Here is a 15,659-nt window from a genome sequence, read left to right as displayed (position 1 = left end):
CATGTGTAGGCCTATATAAAGGACAGCTTTATCAACCCCATTTGTAACATCGTGCAATTACCTATATAATTACCTTTGTATAAGGGACGCCTTTCTATGTAGGACATATTTGTTATGTTCCTATCCTCTATAGACAAGCCTGATTGTGTCTAACGACGACACATTTATCAGTGTGTAAAAATCTGTAGAACATGTAACTCATTCTAGTACCCCTACCTTGTATAAATGTATTTTTAATTATATGAGATTGTGGGTATTCTCCTTTATAAAGCGCTATCTCGCACACACTCTCAAAACTCCCTCTCTCTCTCACTCGCTTCTTCTTCCTTCTCTTACACTCCATCTCTCACAAACCTCCTTTGTTAAACACTCTGTCGCGCTTACACACTCTGCGTTTCTCTTACACTCTTCCTCTCTCTTTCTCACACACTCTCGTTCTCTTTTCTCTCCATCTCCCTGAGCATTTCCCACTCTTACACACTCCCCTTTTCTCTTACACTCTCCCTCTCTCTTTCTCACACTCTCTCGTTTTCTTTCACTCTCCCTCTCTCTTACCATTTACCAATACCTCTTTCTCTTACATTCTTTTCCATTCTTACACTCTCTCCGTCTCTTACACTCTCTCCGTCTCTTGCGCTCCCCCCCTTTCTCTCTTGCACCCGGTTAATATGTGGGAAGGCCAATAGTACGCTAAGGGAGCTATGCTTACACTTTGGTACCTCTCGCACCTGTGTTTGAATTTCAATATTGTGTTCTCCGTTCAAAACCTTCCGAATATATTACATATTTCATCGATCTTGCAAATGATTTATATTTTTGATATATATCAACGAGTTCCTATCATAATCTAATCTTTAACCATTTCAATGGAAAGAGGTTAATTAGATTTAGAACATTAAGAAATTAATTTGATATTTTATTGATATTGTACTACATCAAAGTTTAAATTTAATTACTTTTATTTTTTGTAAAATACATGGGAGGTAATTCTGATTTCCCTCTATATACTAGGAGTATGTTAAAACAGCTCTGCAGACCAATTATCTGATATATACTGACCAATTATCTGATATATACTGTTAATCCTATCCCTGCAATGTATATCTATCGTCACCGATGGATACAGTTGACTGCACACGTGTACAATTGTGGCTTTTAATATACAATGTATATATATAACGTTAGTTTCTTATTAAACATAAATTTCCAAAGTAAAATATTACAAACTGGCATAGCATGTTACCTTACCATTGTGACCGAATAGGCATTAACTGAAGTTATATGAATACTAAATCTTATAAACTCTAAATTCGATGTAATATGTATGATTTTATGCTTGCGTTAGATGTAGACTCATACTAATACGTTTCTTTTTGTTATTACAAACTGCATGTATTATTTGTAATGTTTAATCTATACATTTGTATATGTCTGTAATTAATTAGTATAAGGATTATCTAACGTGTGTGTTTGCCACTGTTAGAAAATGGTGAAATGTGGTTGAATACATTTTCCTCTCTACTGATGATAATTTTGTATGTTAGAGTGACCATTGTTTCTTTATTTATCAATTTATTGTTTTCTGTAAACTCTTCATATTGAAGGAAATAAAGGAAGTAATGGGACTGTGGTGCGTGTTTGTAATGGTATTCTCCTCTATAAAGCATATTTATCACAGAGAATTGTGGAAAGTTTTTTTTTCTCTACATCATGCACTGAAATATGTTATGTGTGTTTGCCTACACTATATATAGTATACAACATACATATCACAGGGCCCTGTGGCATATTTTTCTAATATTAATATTCTAATAGTATTAATATTGGCCAATATGGTTTCCAGCCTAGTCAAAGAACAAGAGGTTCAATGGACCTGTATCCTCACCTGTTCCAGGCCAAGAACACAGGCTGCTTTGAACACAATCTCTTTACCTATACAGAAGGACTTTAAACAATTTGCTACATTTTCCATATTTGGCCCCACCTTTAGTTTAAACATTTTTTATTGTCAAAACAAAAGACAAATTTAAGGGACAAGGCAAAAGTTATTACAACTTATAAAAGCCAATATACATAAACAAGATCAATAACATTAAATACAAAATTTACATTTGTAAAAGATCAAAATATTTTGCTGGACTTTATAAATTGATGCAAGTCAAAATCCATTCAGCGGTTTATGACATGTAGGATTTTTTGTGAAAAAGGTGACGGACGACGGACATATTTGTAGCTCACCGGCCCTGGTGAGTTAAAAAAATAGTACAGTAAAACCTGCAAAAAGGACATATATGTATATATAAAGGCGTCAACTGTCTATACAGGACAATCCCCAGTCTCTTTGGTGTCCTTTATAGACAGGTTTGCCGGTATTACTTTTCGGTGATACTACCGAAGATGACACCATCTCATTAGTGTATATAAGTCTTTAATGCTACAATATTTTAATTTAGCTTGCCTATCAAGCCATGCCCAATACTGCATATCTCACTCAAAACATTCCTCTAGAACAGACAGAACTAATTTATTTAGAATTCATTAAGTACTAAGGACTGAGCTTTAGAAGTAGCCATATGAACGAACTCACCTACTTGTTTGCCTGGTTTGACTGTTGTCGACACAGGGACTGTGGTTGCCAGTATGTACATGTATATAACGTGACCGGGCGGGGTGGGGTGTTCGGTATCTTCGGCGGTATGGTTCATCGAGATAGCACTATAACATGTCTTAAGTTTTAGTAGTGTATGGTACTGTATGGTACTGTACCAAACATTGTGGTACAGTATAATTGTATCCAACATTGTATCACAAGAATGTGGTAAAACATTTTCACAAGAATGAAACTTGTTTGTACAGTATCTAATATTGTTATGAAAATTATATTCAAAACAGTTTCCAACATTGTAGTACAGTATAACATTTAATTATTTAAGTCTTTATGGTAGTTTTATAGAAGGATATAAGTTCAGTTTGGTGATAAATCGACTTTTAGAATGGATCGAACAGATCAACAGTATACAACATGCAGTATGGTGCTTTATCTAATATAATTGCACAATGTTTCAGTATGTATTGTAGTACAGATAGTTTGTGGTACGGAATATGTCATCCTCGACACTTCAAGGGTTCCGATCACTTACGATCTCTACACTCCTGGACTATCTCATAGTAAAACTGGAGGCAGTTCAGCGGAAAACAGCTGAACCAATCACAGGCCTGCAAAGATTTCCCTTGAAGCGACGCCCAACATCAAAGTCACACAGCCAACCACAGTATACCGTTACACCACTCTTTTGATGCACATCAAACGACTAAATTATCTGTTCTGTTCTGTTGCCTCCAGTTTTACTATGAGATAGTCCAGGGTTGTAAAGATCGTAAGTGATCGGAACCCCTGGGTACATTTTTATATTTACAATTATAATGAAGGGCCGGTGAGCTTATGTCATGGCGCGGCGTCCGTCGTCCGTCCGTCAACATTTCCTTTAAATCGCTACTAGTCATAGAGTTCTGCATGGATTGTAACCAAATTTGGCCACAAACATCCTTGGGGGAAGGGGAACAGAACTTGTATAAATTTTGGCTCTGACCCCCCGGGGGCAGGAGGGGCAGGGCCCAATAGGGGAAATAGAGGTAACCTTATAAATTGCTACTTGTCCTAGAGTTCTGCATGGATTGTAACCAAATTTGGCCACAAACATCCTTGGGAGAAGGGGAACAGAACTTGTATAAATTTTGGCTCTGATCCCCCTGGTGGCAGGAGGGTGGGGCCCAATAGGGAAAATAAAGGTAAATCCTATAAAATCGCTACTTGTCCTAGAGTTCTGCATGGATTGTAACCAAATTTGGCCACAAAATCATAGTAGAAGGGGAACAGAACTTGTATAAATTTTGGCACCCCTGGGGGCAGGAGGGGAATAAGGGAAATAGAGGTAAATCTTAAAACGCTACTTGTCCTAGAGTTCTGCATGGATTGTAACCAAATTTTGCCATAAACATCCTTGGGGGAAGGGAACGAACCCACCCCCGGGGGCAGGAGGGGCGGGGCCAATAGGGGAAATAGAGGTGATCCTTATAAATTGCTACTTGTCCTAGAGTTCTGCATGGATTGTAACCAAATTTGACCAGAAACATCCTTGGGAAGGGGAACAGAACTTGTATGAATTTTGGCTCTGATCCCCAGGGAAAAGAGGGTGGGGCCCAATAGGGGAAATAGAGGTAAATCCTTTAAATCGCTACTTGTCCTAGAGTTCTGCATGGGGGCAAAAACATCCTTGGCAGAAGGGGAACAGAACTTGTATAAATTTTTGCTCTGACCCAATGGGGCAGGGGAAAATAGAGGTAGGGGTAAGTCCTGTAAATCGCTAATTAGTCATATAGTTCTGCTTGGATTTTAACCAAATTTGGCCCAGAAACATCCTTGGGGTTAACAGAATTTGTATAAATTTTGGCTTTGACCCCCTGGAGCAGAAAGAGTGGGGCCTAATAGGGGAATTCAGAAAAGAAACAATGAACTTGAATTCAGAACATTCCTAGGCATTACAAACCAGGTGAGCGATACAGGCCCTCTGGGCCTATTTTTATATTTACAATTATAATGTAACCTTCAACTTGACCATTTTCCTATCTAAGGGACATGAATTTCTGTTGCCTTATCTGGTGACCATGATTAGCATGGAGACGTCATACTTTTATAGATTGGTGGCAAGGTGTGTACGATTTGTTAACGTAACAGACCTAGAGTCGAAAAGCAATAGATAGTGAAGCCTTCTTTGCAGTAAGCTGATCAAGAATAGGGAGGTAAAATTAAACTGCCATTCTAATATAGTAGGTTACCAAAACATCATCGACAGCATCCGACATCCGTCATATGCAAATATAGGTCAAATATTGGTCCTACCTAGATCAAATCTTTGTCAAATCTATGCGATTCAAATCAAGCTAGGTCCAATTAGGGTCCAATCTATTGGTAGGTGAAATATGGGCCAAATATACATATAGGAGGTCAAATTTAGGTCATTTTAAGTCAAATTCGGTTAAATATTCGAATCATCGACGGTCATAAAAAACATGTAATATCAACGCAGTTTATGAATGACGATTCAGACTCTCAGTGTTTTCTTTGAAATTCATATGAATCACTTTATTTTAAATTATCAATTTTAAAATAGATCAAATGCGAAATGGTTTTCGAGTTTTCCGAGGCAATTAGCAAGTGAGTGTGTCTAAGGCCCCGGACATTTTCAGTCTTAAAATTATCTGATAGCATGTCTTGGTAATAAGAATATTACGAAGACATTTACAATAAAATCTTTCATAAACCAAAAATGCCCGTGGTTTATGACGGATGATTAAAATTTTTCACTATTCAGAAAAACATGTTTCCCTCGTTTAGTTTCATTTCGAAAACCCAACCGTTAAAGGGACAAATCATTATTTGCACAAATTTCGGAAACAAACCAGTTTTACTGTGATATGCCAGAAAAGTCCAATGTTGTGAAATGCATGTGAAGTGTTCAAACTCGCTTACTGTCCGCCATTACACATTGTGGTCGGGTGTCTTGTATGCCGAACCCTGGCCCTTGCCTGTGGAGTAAGGAAATTTTGTCTAAAACTACTCTTATCGCTCTTACAGTAGTGTGCTTACCTTATTAGATGCATGTTCTTGTCTAATAATAATTTCATCATTTGTTGAACGAGCGTCACTTTTGCTCGGGTATGGGTACAGCGTACATGTTGTACATGCTTAATCGTATTGATCAACGATTTGAAATTTCAATGGAATCAATCAAAATACTTAACAACGTCGTGAAATTTGTCAATATTTCTTGTTATATGTTTCATAAGGAATGTAGAACAATACATTTATGTCATATTTTGCTCCGTGGTTATGTAACAGAATTAACCTCACTGAATTGTCCGTTAAAAACGAATCAAAGTCTCTCCAACAGAACCTTGGACAATGATTTGTCAATGTTGTTGGTTATAAGTTCTTGATAAGCGAAGATAACGAAAATGACGTACATGTATCTGGACTATACACAGAACCACCCATTCCAATGTACATGTATCCATGTACATAAAAGAACAAATACCCATGTTTCAAGGTTTTCTCTTCAAATTATGGCATTATGAATGTACATTATGAAACATGGGCATTAACAGTACTCTCAAAATTAGTTTTGGCAAGATTTATTACATATTTAGTAAATGTGTCTCATTTTTAAATCGCTATAGTGGTTCCTCAGGGTTCTATACTTTGACCACTATTATTAATTTATTTCATGTTCTCTTACATTTACTGTAATGTATGGCTTCGCAGATTTCAGTTAACAATTTTTCGGAACTGCCTAACATCAAATCAAAGCCACTCAGCCAACCACAGTGTACCGTTATACGGTTCTTCTGATGTACATCCAACGACTAAATTACCTGTTCTGTTCTGTTTTTCACTATGAAGTCCAGGGGTGTAAATTTAAGATCGTAAGTGATCGTCGGAAACCCTGGGTATATGTACAATTATAATGTAACCTTCAACTTGACCATTTTCCTGTTTAAGTTACATGAATTTCTGTTAAGCCTTATCTGGTCCTCAATATTTCCTATTGCCCCCCCCCACAATATTTCCCCCCCCCCCCCCCCACAGGTATGCTATCACTCAGCAGACGGAGCATGCTATATTTCCACGCCGAAGACCCGGGTTCGATTCCTGGTCGGGGCACACGTCGGAACGCGCATTTATCCTGCTCTTCTACACATGTATAATTAATCAAACGATTCAACACAGCATAATATACACTACTTCAGTGTTTATGTTTTCCCATGTGCAGCTTCACATATATCGATATAGGTCTACATGTATATCATGTGATTGGTTTGCATTTAATTGAGATAGATTTAATAACATTAAATTTCCCCCGAAAAGACGAAATTAAATATCTTAATTCTCGTTCTTTGTCTTTTCGTGGCGAAAAGCCGAAAAGTAAAACACGAAATTAATATTGATGCACGCTAATATTAGCGATAGGCCTACACAGTATGCATGATGTACAGTTTTTGTATGTATGTTAATGATTCATGGAAATAATGTTTGTGAGTAACCCATATATAAACCCGTAGTCACTGAGTTAACTAAACTAAGTTTTCAAAAACGTGGAACAGTTTAGTTTGCTTAAGACGAATCTATAGAGATTCCAACAAAAAAACCTATCTGAGCCTTCACGGAATTCCGCCAAATGATCTCTAGAGTCGACCATTAGAGCAAAGAAAACTCTCGAGAGGTTACAAAGAGCATTTGGTTTACAGAAAGTCAACGCTTCCGGGAATTCCATTAGCGTATTTTTATTGACCAATCAAAACGCCCGTGCTATGATATTTTTAGACTCGATGTCCAAGAGGGTAGACATCTTTTTGATATGACAGTTGCCGCTAGGTAAGTACGTACTTAATATAGTATTATTTGCACCAAAGTGGTGTTTTCTATTATTTTTATGATATTTAAATTGTTTTCCACGTTGATCATTATTTTATCACACAAGTTTGTGCACATGACTTTGGCCAATTCTTCTGTAAATAGACCTGCCTATGTCTACTGGTTACCTGATTGTAAACAAATTGTTCTATTGATAACAGTAAACACGAGAAATTGCAGATGTACACGTTCTGTGCGTAGATTTCCAGGGATAATGTATTAGAGGCCATTAATTCAAATAATTATGAATAGATGTTGTACTTAAAATGGCGAATACATATACAATAATGTACATGTACTGTAATCTGTACAATGATTACAACAATTAGTTTGTTTGCTTTTAATTTTACTTTCAAAGCGACAAGAAAATTTCTCATTTGGTGAGTTGAAATTTTACCAACATGCCAAAAGAGGATAGTGGTTTAAAGAATTCTTCCCCTGTTTAGATGTCGGCTGTATGGCTAGTCTGAGTATCCTCTAGCCCTGACACCAGACATATACATTCGACTGACAGAGAGTTTGGCATATACATATGGCTAGTCTGAGTATCCTCTAGCCCTGACACCAGACATGGACATTCTAACAATTAGGCTTCAGCTGTATGGCTAGTCTGAGTATCCTCTAGCCCTGACAACAGACATGGACATTCTAACCATTGGACTTCAGATGTATATGACTAGTTTGAATCTAGCCCTGATACCAGACATGGACATTCTGACCATTAGACTTCAGCTGTATGGCTAGTCTGAGTATCCTCTAGCCCTGATACCAGACATGGATATTCTTACTATTAGAATTATCAGCTATATGACTAGCTATAAGTCTGAGTATCCTCAAGCCTTGTCACCAGACTTGACATTTTAATAGATACATTTTTATGTAGCTTGATAGAACTTCAATTTGTCTATGCAGACTTTATGTACATGTATATAGAATAATTGACAGTACTGACGGGCTGACAGTATACAGGTTTAGTGGTGTAGACATTATGCTCAGATATAGGAGCTAGGAGATATATATGACCCATTGGGAGTCAGTTGATATGTGAAACGCTCAACTTCCTGGTACGACGACCCTTTGTTTACAATGTAAACAACATTTCTGATATAGCTACTACATTATGTACTATACAACAGCTAAATATTATATATGATATATATATATATAAATATGTTTTTTTTTATAACAAGTCAGCTACATGTACTTTTGTTTGGTATTTTGTTAAATATTTGTCTTAACATTATCAGTTAATTCCAATATTGAAATATACATATACACTTTATATGTCTCCTTCCTATTTCTGATAAAGTTTTTATAACGAAAAACTTAAGTCGTGCATCATAATTTCAATACAGCTTCATCTCATTAAACACTGAAAAGATTTTAACCAAATTTAGTTAAAAACATCCTCATACTTTAGTGTAAATGAAGACTTATAATTGCAGGTGATTGATAGATTAAACATTCTGATCAATAAGAGTTACTTCCCTTTGCTGTACTCTGACTTAGTGTAAATGTAGACTTTAATGGCTGGTAGATTAAACATTCTGATATAGAATTACTCCCTTTACTTTACTCGGTCATTACTGATATAGACTAGAGTTTGCATTAAAAGCAAGAATGAAACCTCAATATCTTTGTTTGTTAGTAAAATATCCGGAAGTTCAAATGTCAAAGCCAAATTTCTTACTCATTTACCCCTAAAGACACATTTAGGCTCTTCTAAATCAAAGACAAAAGCAGTCCATTATCAAATTACATTTACTCTAAAGACACATTTAGGCTCTTCTAAATCAAAGACAAAAGCAGTCCATTATCAAATTACATTTACCCTAAAGACACATTTAGGCTCTTCTAAATCAAAGACAAAAGCAGTCCATTATCAAATTACATTTACCCTAAAGACACATTTCGGCTCTTCTAAATCAAAGACAAAAGCAGTCCATTATCAAATTACATTTACCCTAAAGACACATTTAGGCTCTTCTAAATCAAAGACAAAAGCAGTCCATTATCAAATTACATTTACCCTAAAGACACATTTCGGCTCTTCTAAATCAAAGACAAAAGCAGTCCATTATCAAATTACATTTACCCTAAAGACACATTTAGGCTCTTCTAAATCAAAGACAAAAGCAGTCCATTATCAAATTACATTTACCCTAAAGACACATTTAGGCTCTTTTAAATCAAAGACAAAAGCAGTCCATTATCAAATTACATTTACCCTAAAGACACATTTCGGCTCTTCTAAATCAAAGACAAAAGCAGTCCATTATCAAATTACATTTACCCGAAAGACACATTTAGGCTCTTCTAAATCAAAGACAAAAGCAGTCCATTATCAAATTACATTTACCCTAAAGACACATTTCGGCTCTTCTAAATCAAAGACAAAAGCAGTCCATTATCAAATTACATTTACCCTAAAGACACATTTAGGCTCTTTTAAATCAAAGACAAAAGCAGTCCATTATCAAATTACAGGATGAATGAGTTAAAGAAGGTTGGAGACATGACGAAGAAGACACCAATAAATGAACAAGTTTCTTTTCTGACAGGAATCTGATGTTATTTGTTCATGATTGATTGACAAAGGAATCGATAAAGACAACATCAATAAATGAACCTCTTTTTTTTTTTTTATAGAATCTGATGTTATTTGTTCATGATCGATTGACATTGGAATTGACTTAATTTGTAAGCGAAAGCGAAACAGTCTGGCAGTTTCCAGCATGGATATGGCTGATCCAACAATGGAACAAAATGTGATACTGCCATTTCATTTTGTGATGCAACAAATTTCAGCAGATTCAGGGCAATTAACCCAGAAGTGGAATGATCTATACGTGTACAGAGATGAAATAAAGAAACTACGATTAAGATGTACAGATTTTCTTGTCGAAAATGATCTTTGGTAAGTTTACACAGATATTGTTGTTACAGACAATAGCTAGTAAGTATTTAAATTATAGTATTCATTACCTGATTTGAAAGTTTGCATGATATTTGCGGTTTTAAATTATAAGCATCTTATATAAATATTTTCAGTTTTCTCTATGATCTCAATAGCTGATTCTGCAAGTAAATGAATACAGTTAAAGTGAAAAAAGTTATTAGCTTAACGTTAATACTATACTCATCATCACCTTTTTGAACAATTTGATTAAAATAAATTAAATACTTCAAGTTTTAATAACGCAGGTTGTCTTATACATGTAAGTTTACTACCATCGTCCTAATTACTGTGCATTACTGTATCAGACAGAAAAACAGTAAAATAAATCTTCATCGTTAACATCTTTATTTGGAGTTGTAACCTCATCTTAGGCCTTTAAATCTTATTGATTTAAACATATTTTATTTGCACATTATATACAAATGGGATTAGACACAAGTCGTAAACTTATAATCCGTCTTCTTCCGTATGTTTGGAAAACTGGTCACAATGGTTGAAAGATATCAGAATCCAGACAACTGCTTAGACCCATGGGCTTATTGAGGTCACCTGACTATAGGTCAATGAGACCTATTGCGATAGTCTTTTGTCCGTTGTCGTGCTTTGTTTGGTAAAATTCCCTTGTGAATACGATTACTTGTGTTAATATAAATGGAGCTTATTGAAACTTTGTATGTCGGCTAACATTGAAAAGATCTCAGACGAGTTCGAAAGTCAGCTTGATTCGACTGTAATTTATGGAGTTATTGCCCTTTGCACTAATAATTATTATTGGACCTTGTGAATACGATAACTTGAGCAAATATGAACTGAGCTTAATGATATTTTGTAAGATTAACATTGGAAAGATCTCGGTCAAGTTCGAAAATCAGCGTAATGAGACTGTAATATACAGAGTTATTGCCCTTTGAAACAATAATTATTGAACTTTGTGAACACAATAACGTGACTAAATATGCACCGATTGCAAGCGTAATGAAACTTTGTATGTAGACCTATTAGATCTATGTTCCTATTTTGTGAACAAAAGACATCAGTTGGCTAGTAATTGACATACCTAATATGTATCAAATTTCAGGTGATCGTTAAGGCCCATGGGCCTCTTGTTGTTAACTTCAGAGGAAATACTTAAAAGTTTCTTCTCCTGTTTTGTATTAATGTTTATAATATGAGGTGTCCATTTGATTTGAAGGAGCCAGGCACTGAAATCATATACAGAGAAATCTTGGAAGACGGACGGAGAACCTTCGGAGATCCTTTACGATATATTGATCAGATTTTACAAAGAAATGTGTGTTGCCCACTCTCCCGAAAGTATCATCATTTCAGGTGATGTGGATGCATTGGAGGTAATTCTGTTTTATCTGTGTATTAGAGGATATAGTCATCTTTTGTTAAATGTGTTTTTTGATATCTCTACTTACTTAAACACAATTTGTCTTTGTTGATCAAAAGGTTTAATTTGAATTTCTTGTTGAAATTGTACCTCGTTGATGATCATATAAAATTTGTGTACAATTTGTATCCATGTATGTGCATATGTATATACAATGCGATCCAGGAATTAAATAATCTAATTGACAATTTCCACTGTGTTTATGTCAGCATATCGAACTGACTCTCACATTGTCATTGAAATGTCCTTTTTTGGGGACGTGGATGTGGTGCAGTGGTAAAAGGCGCATGTATGTTTGGCTAGGCAATTGGGTGCTGTAGATCGACAGTTCGAGGCCCGGATAGGGCACGAGTAAATGAATTGTCATCCTTTGTTAAATTGTGTTTCTTTGATATATCTAATTACTTAAACAGTAAACACAATGTATCTTTGTTGATCCAAAGATTTAATTTGAATTTCCTGTCGTTCATGATTATATATATAGGATATAGTATGTATATATATATACAGGCAAACCTGCTATAAAGGCCACCTCTGTATAAAGGACACCTGTCTATAAAGGAAATTTTTGCTATGTCCCTTTTGTGTCCTTTATAGACAGGTTTGACTGTATATACGGTGTATAGCCAACACTTTGTCCATCCCGTTGTTGTCAACAAGATAGATGTAGAATTAAAACCCTAAAAGTGGCTTTAAAATGACAATTCTGTGAACTTAGCTGATTGTCACAAGCAATGTTAACCATGCACTGATTATACACTTTATTGATACACTTAACTGATACACTTTATACTGCACTGATAATTAAGCATTGATGTCACTATTTTTTAATTTCATGGGGTATGAAAGAAATTTTGTTTGTAAACTGTGGATCCGCGTAGCAAATTCTCATAAAAGGTTGCAAACAAAATTAAGTTGATAACCTGATGAAATTAAAAAATAGTGACATCAATGCTTATAATTGATTTTCCCGACTATTCGATCAAACAGAATAAGTTTACACATTCGATTACATTGATTTTCCAAGGGATTTTTTCCCCATAATCAATACACAATGTGTGTAAATCACTTCCATTATCATGTCATGTCAGGTTTCCATGCCATTCTCAGATTTCTTTTCATAGTAGTATGATAAAAATGAATCGACAAATCAGAAATCCAGATTTAGTATGAAAACAAAGAAAAATGAATTATTTTGATATATATACAGTACTTCCCTTCCTTTCATTTCAGAATAAGTACAATGGGAAGCATGCTGACCTGATCACAGACCTGTTGGGATGTTTGGATGCAGAAAGGAAACTGCTTCTACCAGGAGTCGGGGTAAACCAATGTTAAATTGATATTGTTTCATAGTCAAATTTGTCTATAAAGGATAGGGTTGGATGCTGGTACCCGATACCAATATAGTATTGTTACTCCTCAATTATATAGCAAATAGCACAAATAGGGTTGATGATATGCTGTTCTTTATAGACAAGTGTACTTATATATAGAGATGTTGTCTATGGCAGGTTTACTTATTTTAATTTTACATCTTATTTATTTTGTTAACTTTACTACAATTTTTTCTAGAATTTACCTTATGATGTGCAATCGGTATGATATCAAAATTGATTTTCAAATTGTAATCAGAAGTCATAAAACGATCGATAATCAATTAAATAATTGGTTTCTAGTAAATAATATTTCGGATGTAAAATTTGCTGCCGATATACTTTTCTGTGATATTTCATTGGATATGGAATATTTACACAAAAGTTTCAAGTCTTAATTAATTAATCAAGGTACTCATATTTTTTTTCATTTTCTGTTGAGAAAATAGAGTACGTTTGACAACAACCCAGTAACAGTTGAAAATATATCTGTAAAAAATAAATCTACAACAGACATTGTACCTATTTGATTAGCGATTATGGATTTTGATAATAGATCATTTGAATCAGAAAAGGCATACTAACTGATTATCGATTATAATTGATACTCGGCCCACCACTATTAATCACATGCTTTTTAGCTCGCCTATTCGAAGAATAGGGGGAGCTAATTAATGTTGTCACCCTGGCGTCGGTGTCAGCATTTGCGTCCCATTTCACGTTAAAGTTTTTGAGCAAGTTTCTGTTTCGTCAATTGATTAAGCTTAAGTCATCATAAATGTTTATGATTTTATTTTCCTAATGTGTATGGATGCTGAACGTGATAATACAACCAATTTGGGGCCCTTTAGGGGGTTTTTGAGTCTGTTAATTTGTCATATTTCCATGTTAAAGTTTTTGAGCAAGTTTCTATTTTGTCAATTGTTTAAGCATAAGTCATCATAAATGTTTATGATTTTATATTCCTAATGTGTATGGATGCTTAACGTGATAATACAACCAATTTGGGGCCCTTTAGGTTTTTTTTGAGTCTGTTAATTTGTCATACTTCCATGTTTAAATAGTAAATACTTGAACATCAACTTCTTCTGAATAGGCGAGCTTTGCTGTTCTCCAACAGCTCTTGTAGTTTCCTAAATTATTCAAATCCCAAACATTATAATATTACGATGTGAATTTGTAATGGAGTCAAAAGATATAAATAGAAATATTGTAATGTTGGATTTTATTTTAGGAGGATGATATGGATACCACAGAGAAGGACGGAATCCTCTTCATTGTCGAACAGCTCGATACTTTGGTCAAGGTAAGAATAAGAACATTATTCATTGCTTATGTCACAACATCAAAAATTTTATTCTTCTTTTGACTCCAAATTTGTGCTGTGGATTGTATCGTTTTGGAATGTAAAAGTTTTACGATCTGAATTATACTCATTCATGAAGTTGCATATACATTGTACATGTAGGTCAATATATAGAGTCACACGGGAAAAATGCTTTTTTTTTCTCTTTATAGATAGACACAGTTTCAAACCTTTCTATAAAGGACAACAAAGGGACATATCAGAAATGTCCTTTATCTGATAGAGAGGTCAATTTTCCAGTAAATTACACAACTCGGTTTGTTGACGAGGCTGTCCTTTATAGACAGGTTTCCCTGTCTCATATGATTCTATTAAAATCCTTTTTATATTTCAGCGTCTGGATGAGCAAATAAAGAACTATGATGATAGCATGGAAAAAACTGATGACCTTAATCAACAAAGGAATGATTTGTGTAAGTGAATGTGTGTTGATGACCTTCATCAACAAAGGAATGATTTGCGTAGGTGAATATGTTAATTACTTACATCAACAAAGGAATGATTTGTGTAAGTGAATGTGTGTTGATAAATTACATCAACAAAGAAATGATTTGTGTAAGTGAATGTGTGTTGATGACTTACATCAACAAAGGAATGATTTGTGTAAGTGAATGTGTGTTGATAAATTACATCAACAAAGAAATGATTTGTGTAAGTGAATGTGTGTTGATGACCTTCATCAACAAAGGAATGATTTGTGTAAGTGAATGTGTGTTGATGACCTTCATCAACAAAGGAATGATTTGTGTAAGTGAATGTGTGTTGATGACCTTAATCAACAAAGGAATGATTTGTGTAAATGAATGTGTGTTGATGACCTTCATCAACAAAGGAATGATTTGTGTAAGTGAATGTGTGTTGATAAATTACATCAACAAAGGAATGATTTGTGTAAGTGATTGTGTCTTGATGACCTTCATCAGCAGAGAAATGATTTGTGTAGGTGAATGTGTTTTGAGGACCTTTTCATCAACAAAGGAATGATTTGTGTAAGTGAATGTGTGTTGATGACCTTCATCAACAAAGGAATGATTCGTGTAGGTGAATGTGTGTTAATGACTTACATCAACAAAGGAATGATTTGTGTAACT

At 34.9% G+C, this 15,659-nt stretch overlaps 1 protein-coding gene across 5 annotated transcripts in view; it reads left to right on the top strand.

The window, feature by feature from the left end:
- The first annotated feature begins 7,328 nt into the window (after positions 1-7,328).
- The window catches only part of LOC138321752 (uncharacterized), a 33,769-nt gene continuing 25,438 nt past the window's right edge, over positions 7,329-15,659 (top strand). For 3 of the 5 annotated variants that reach the window (XM_069265691.1, XM_069265690.1, XM_069265688.1), the window contains exons 1-6: positions 7,329-7,432; positions 10,121-10,388; positions 11,623-11,779; positions 13,060-13,149; positions 14,437-14,508; positions 14,903-14,981. In XM_069265691.1, coding sequence (XP_069121792.1) covers positions 10,207-10,388; positions 11,623-11,779; positions 13,060-13,149; positions 14,437-14,508; positions 14,903-14,981 — 580 coding nt within the window. In that variant the 5' untranslated portion in view covers positions 7,329-7,432; positions 10,121-10,206. Of the gene's footprint in view, positions 7,437-10,120; positions 10,389-11,622; positions 11,780-13,059; positions 13,150-14,436; positions 14,509-14,902; positions 14,982-15,216; positions 15,364-15,659 lie in introns of those variants that run through there. The other 2 variants (XM_069265689.1, XM_069265692.1) reach the window with 2 other exon arrangements.

Source organism: Argopecten irradians, chromosome 4, assembly GCF_041381155.1.
Source record: "Argopecten irradians isolate NY chromosome 4, Ai_NY, whole genome shotgun sequence".
Taxonomy (NCBI): Eukaryota; Metazoa; Mollusca; class Bivalvia; order Pectinida; family Pectinidae; genus Argopecten; species Argopecten irradians.
The sequence above is the reverse complement of the archived record's forward strand: the minus strand, read 5'-3'. Positions and strand labels throughout refer to the sequence as shown.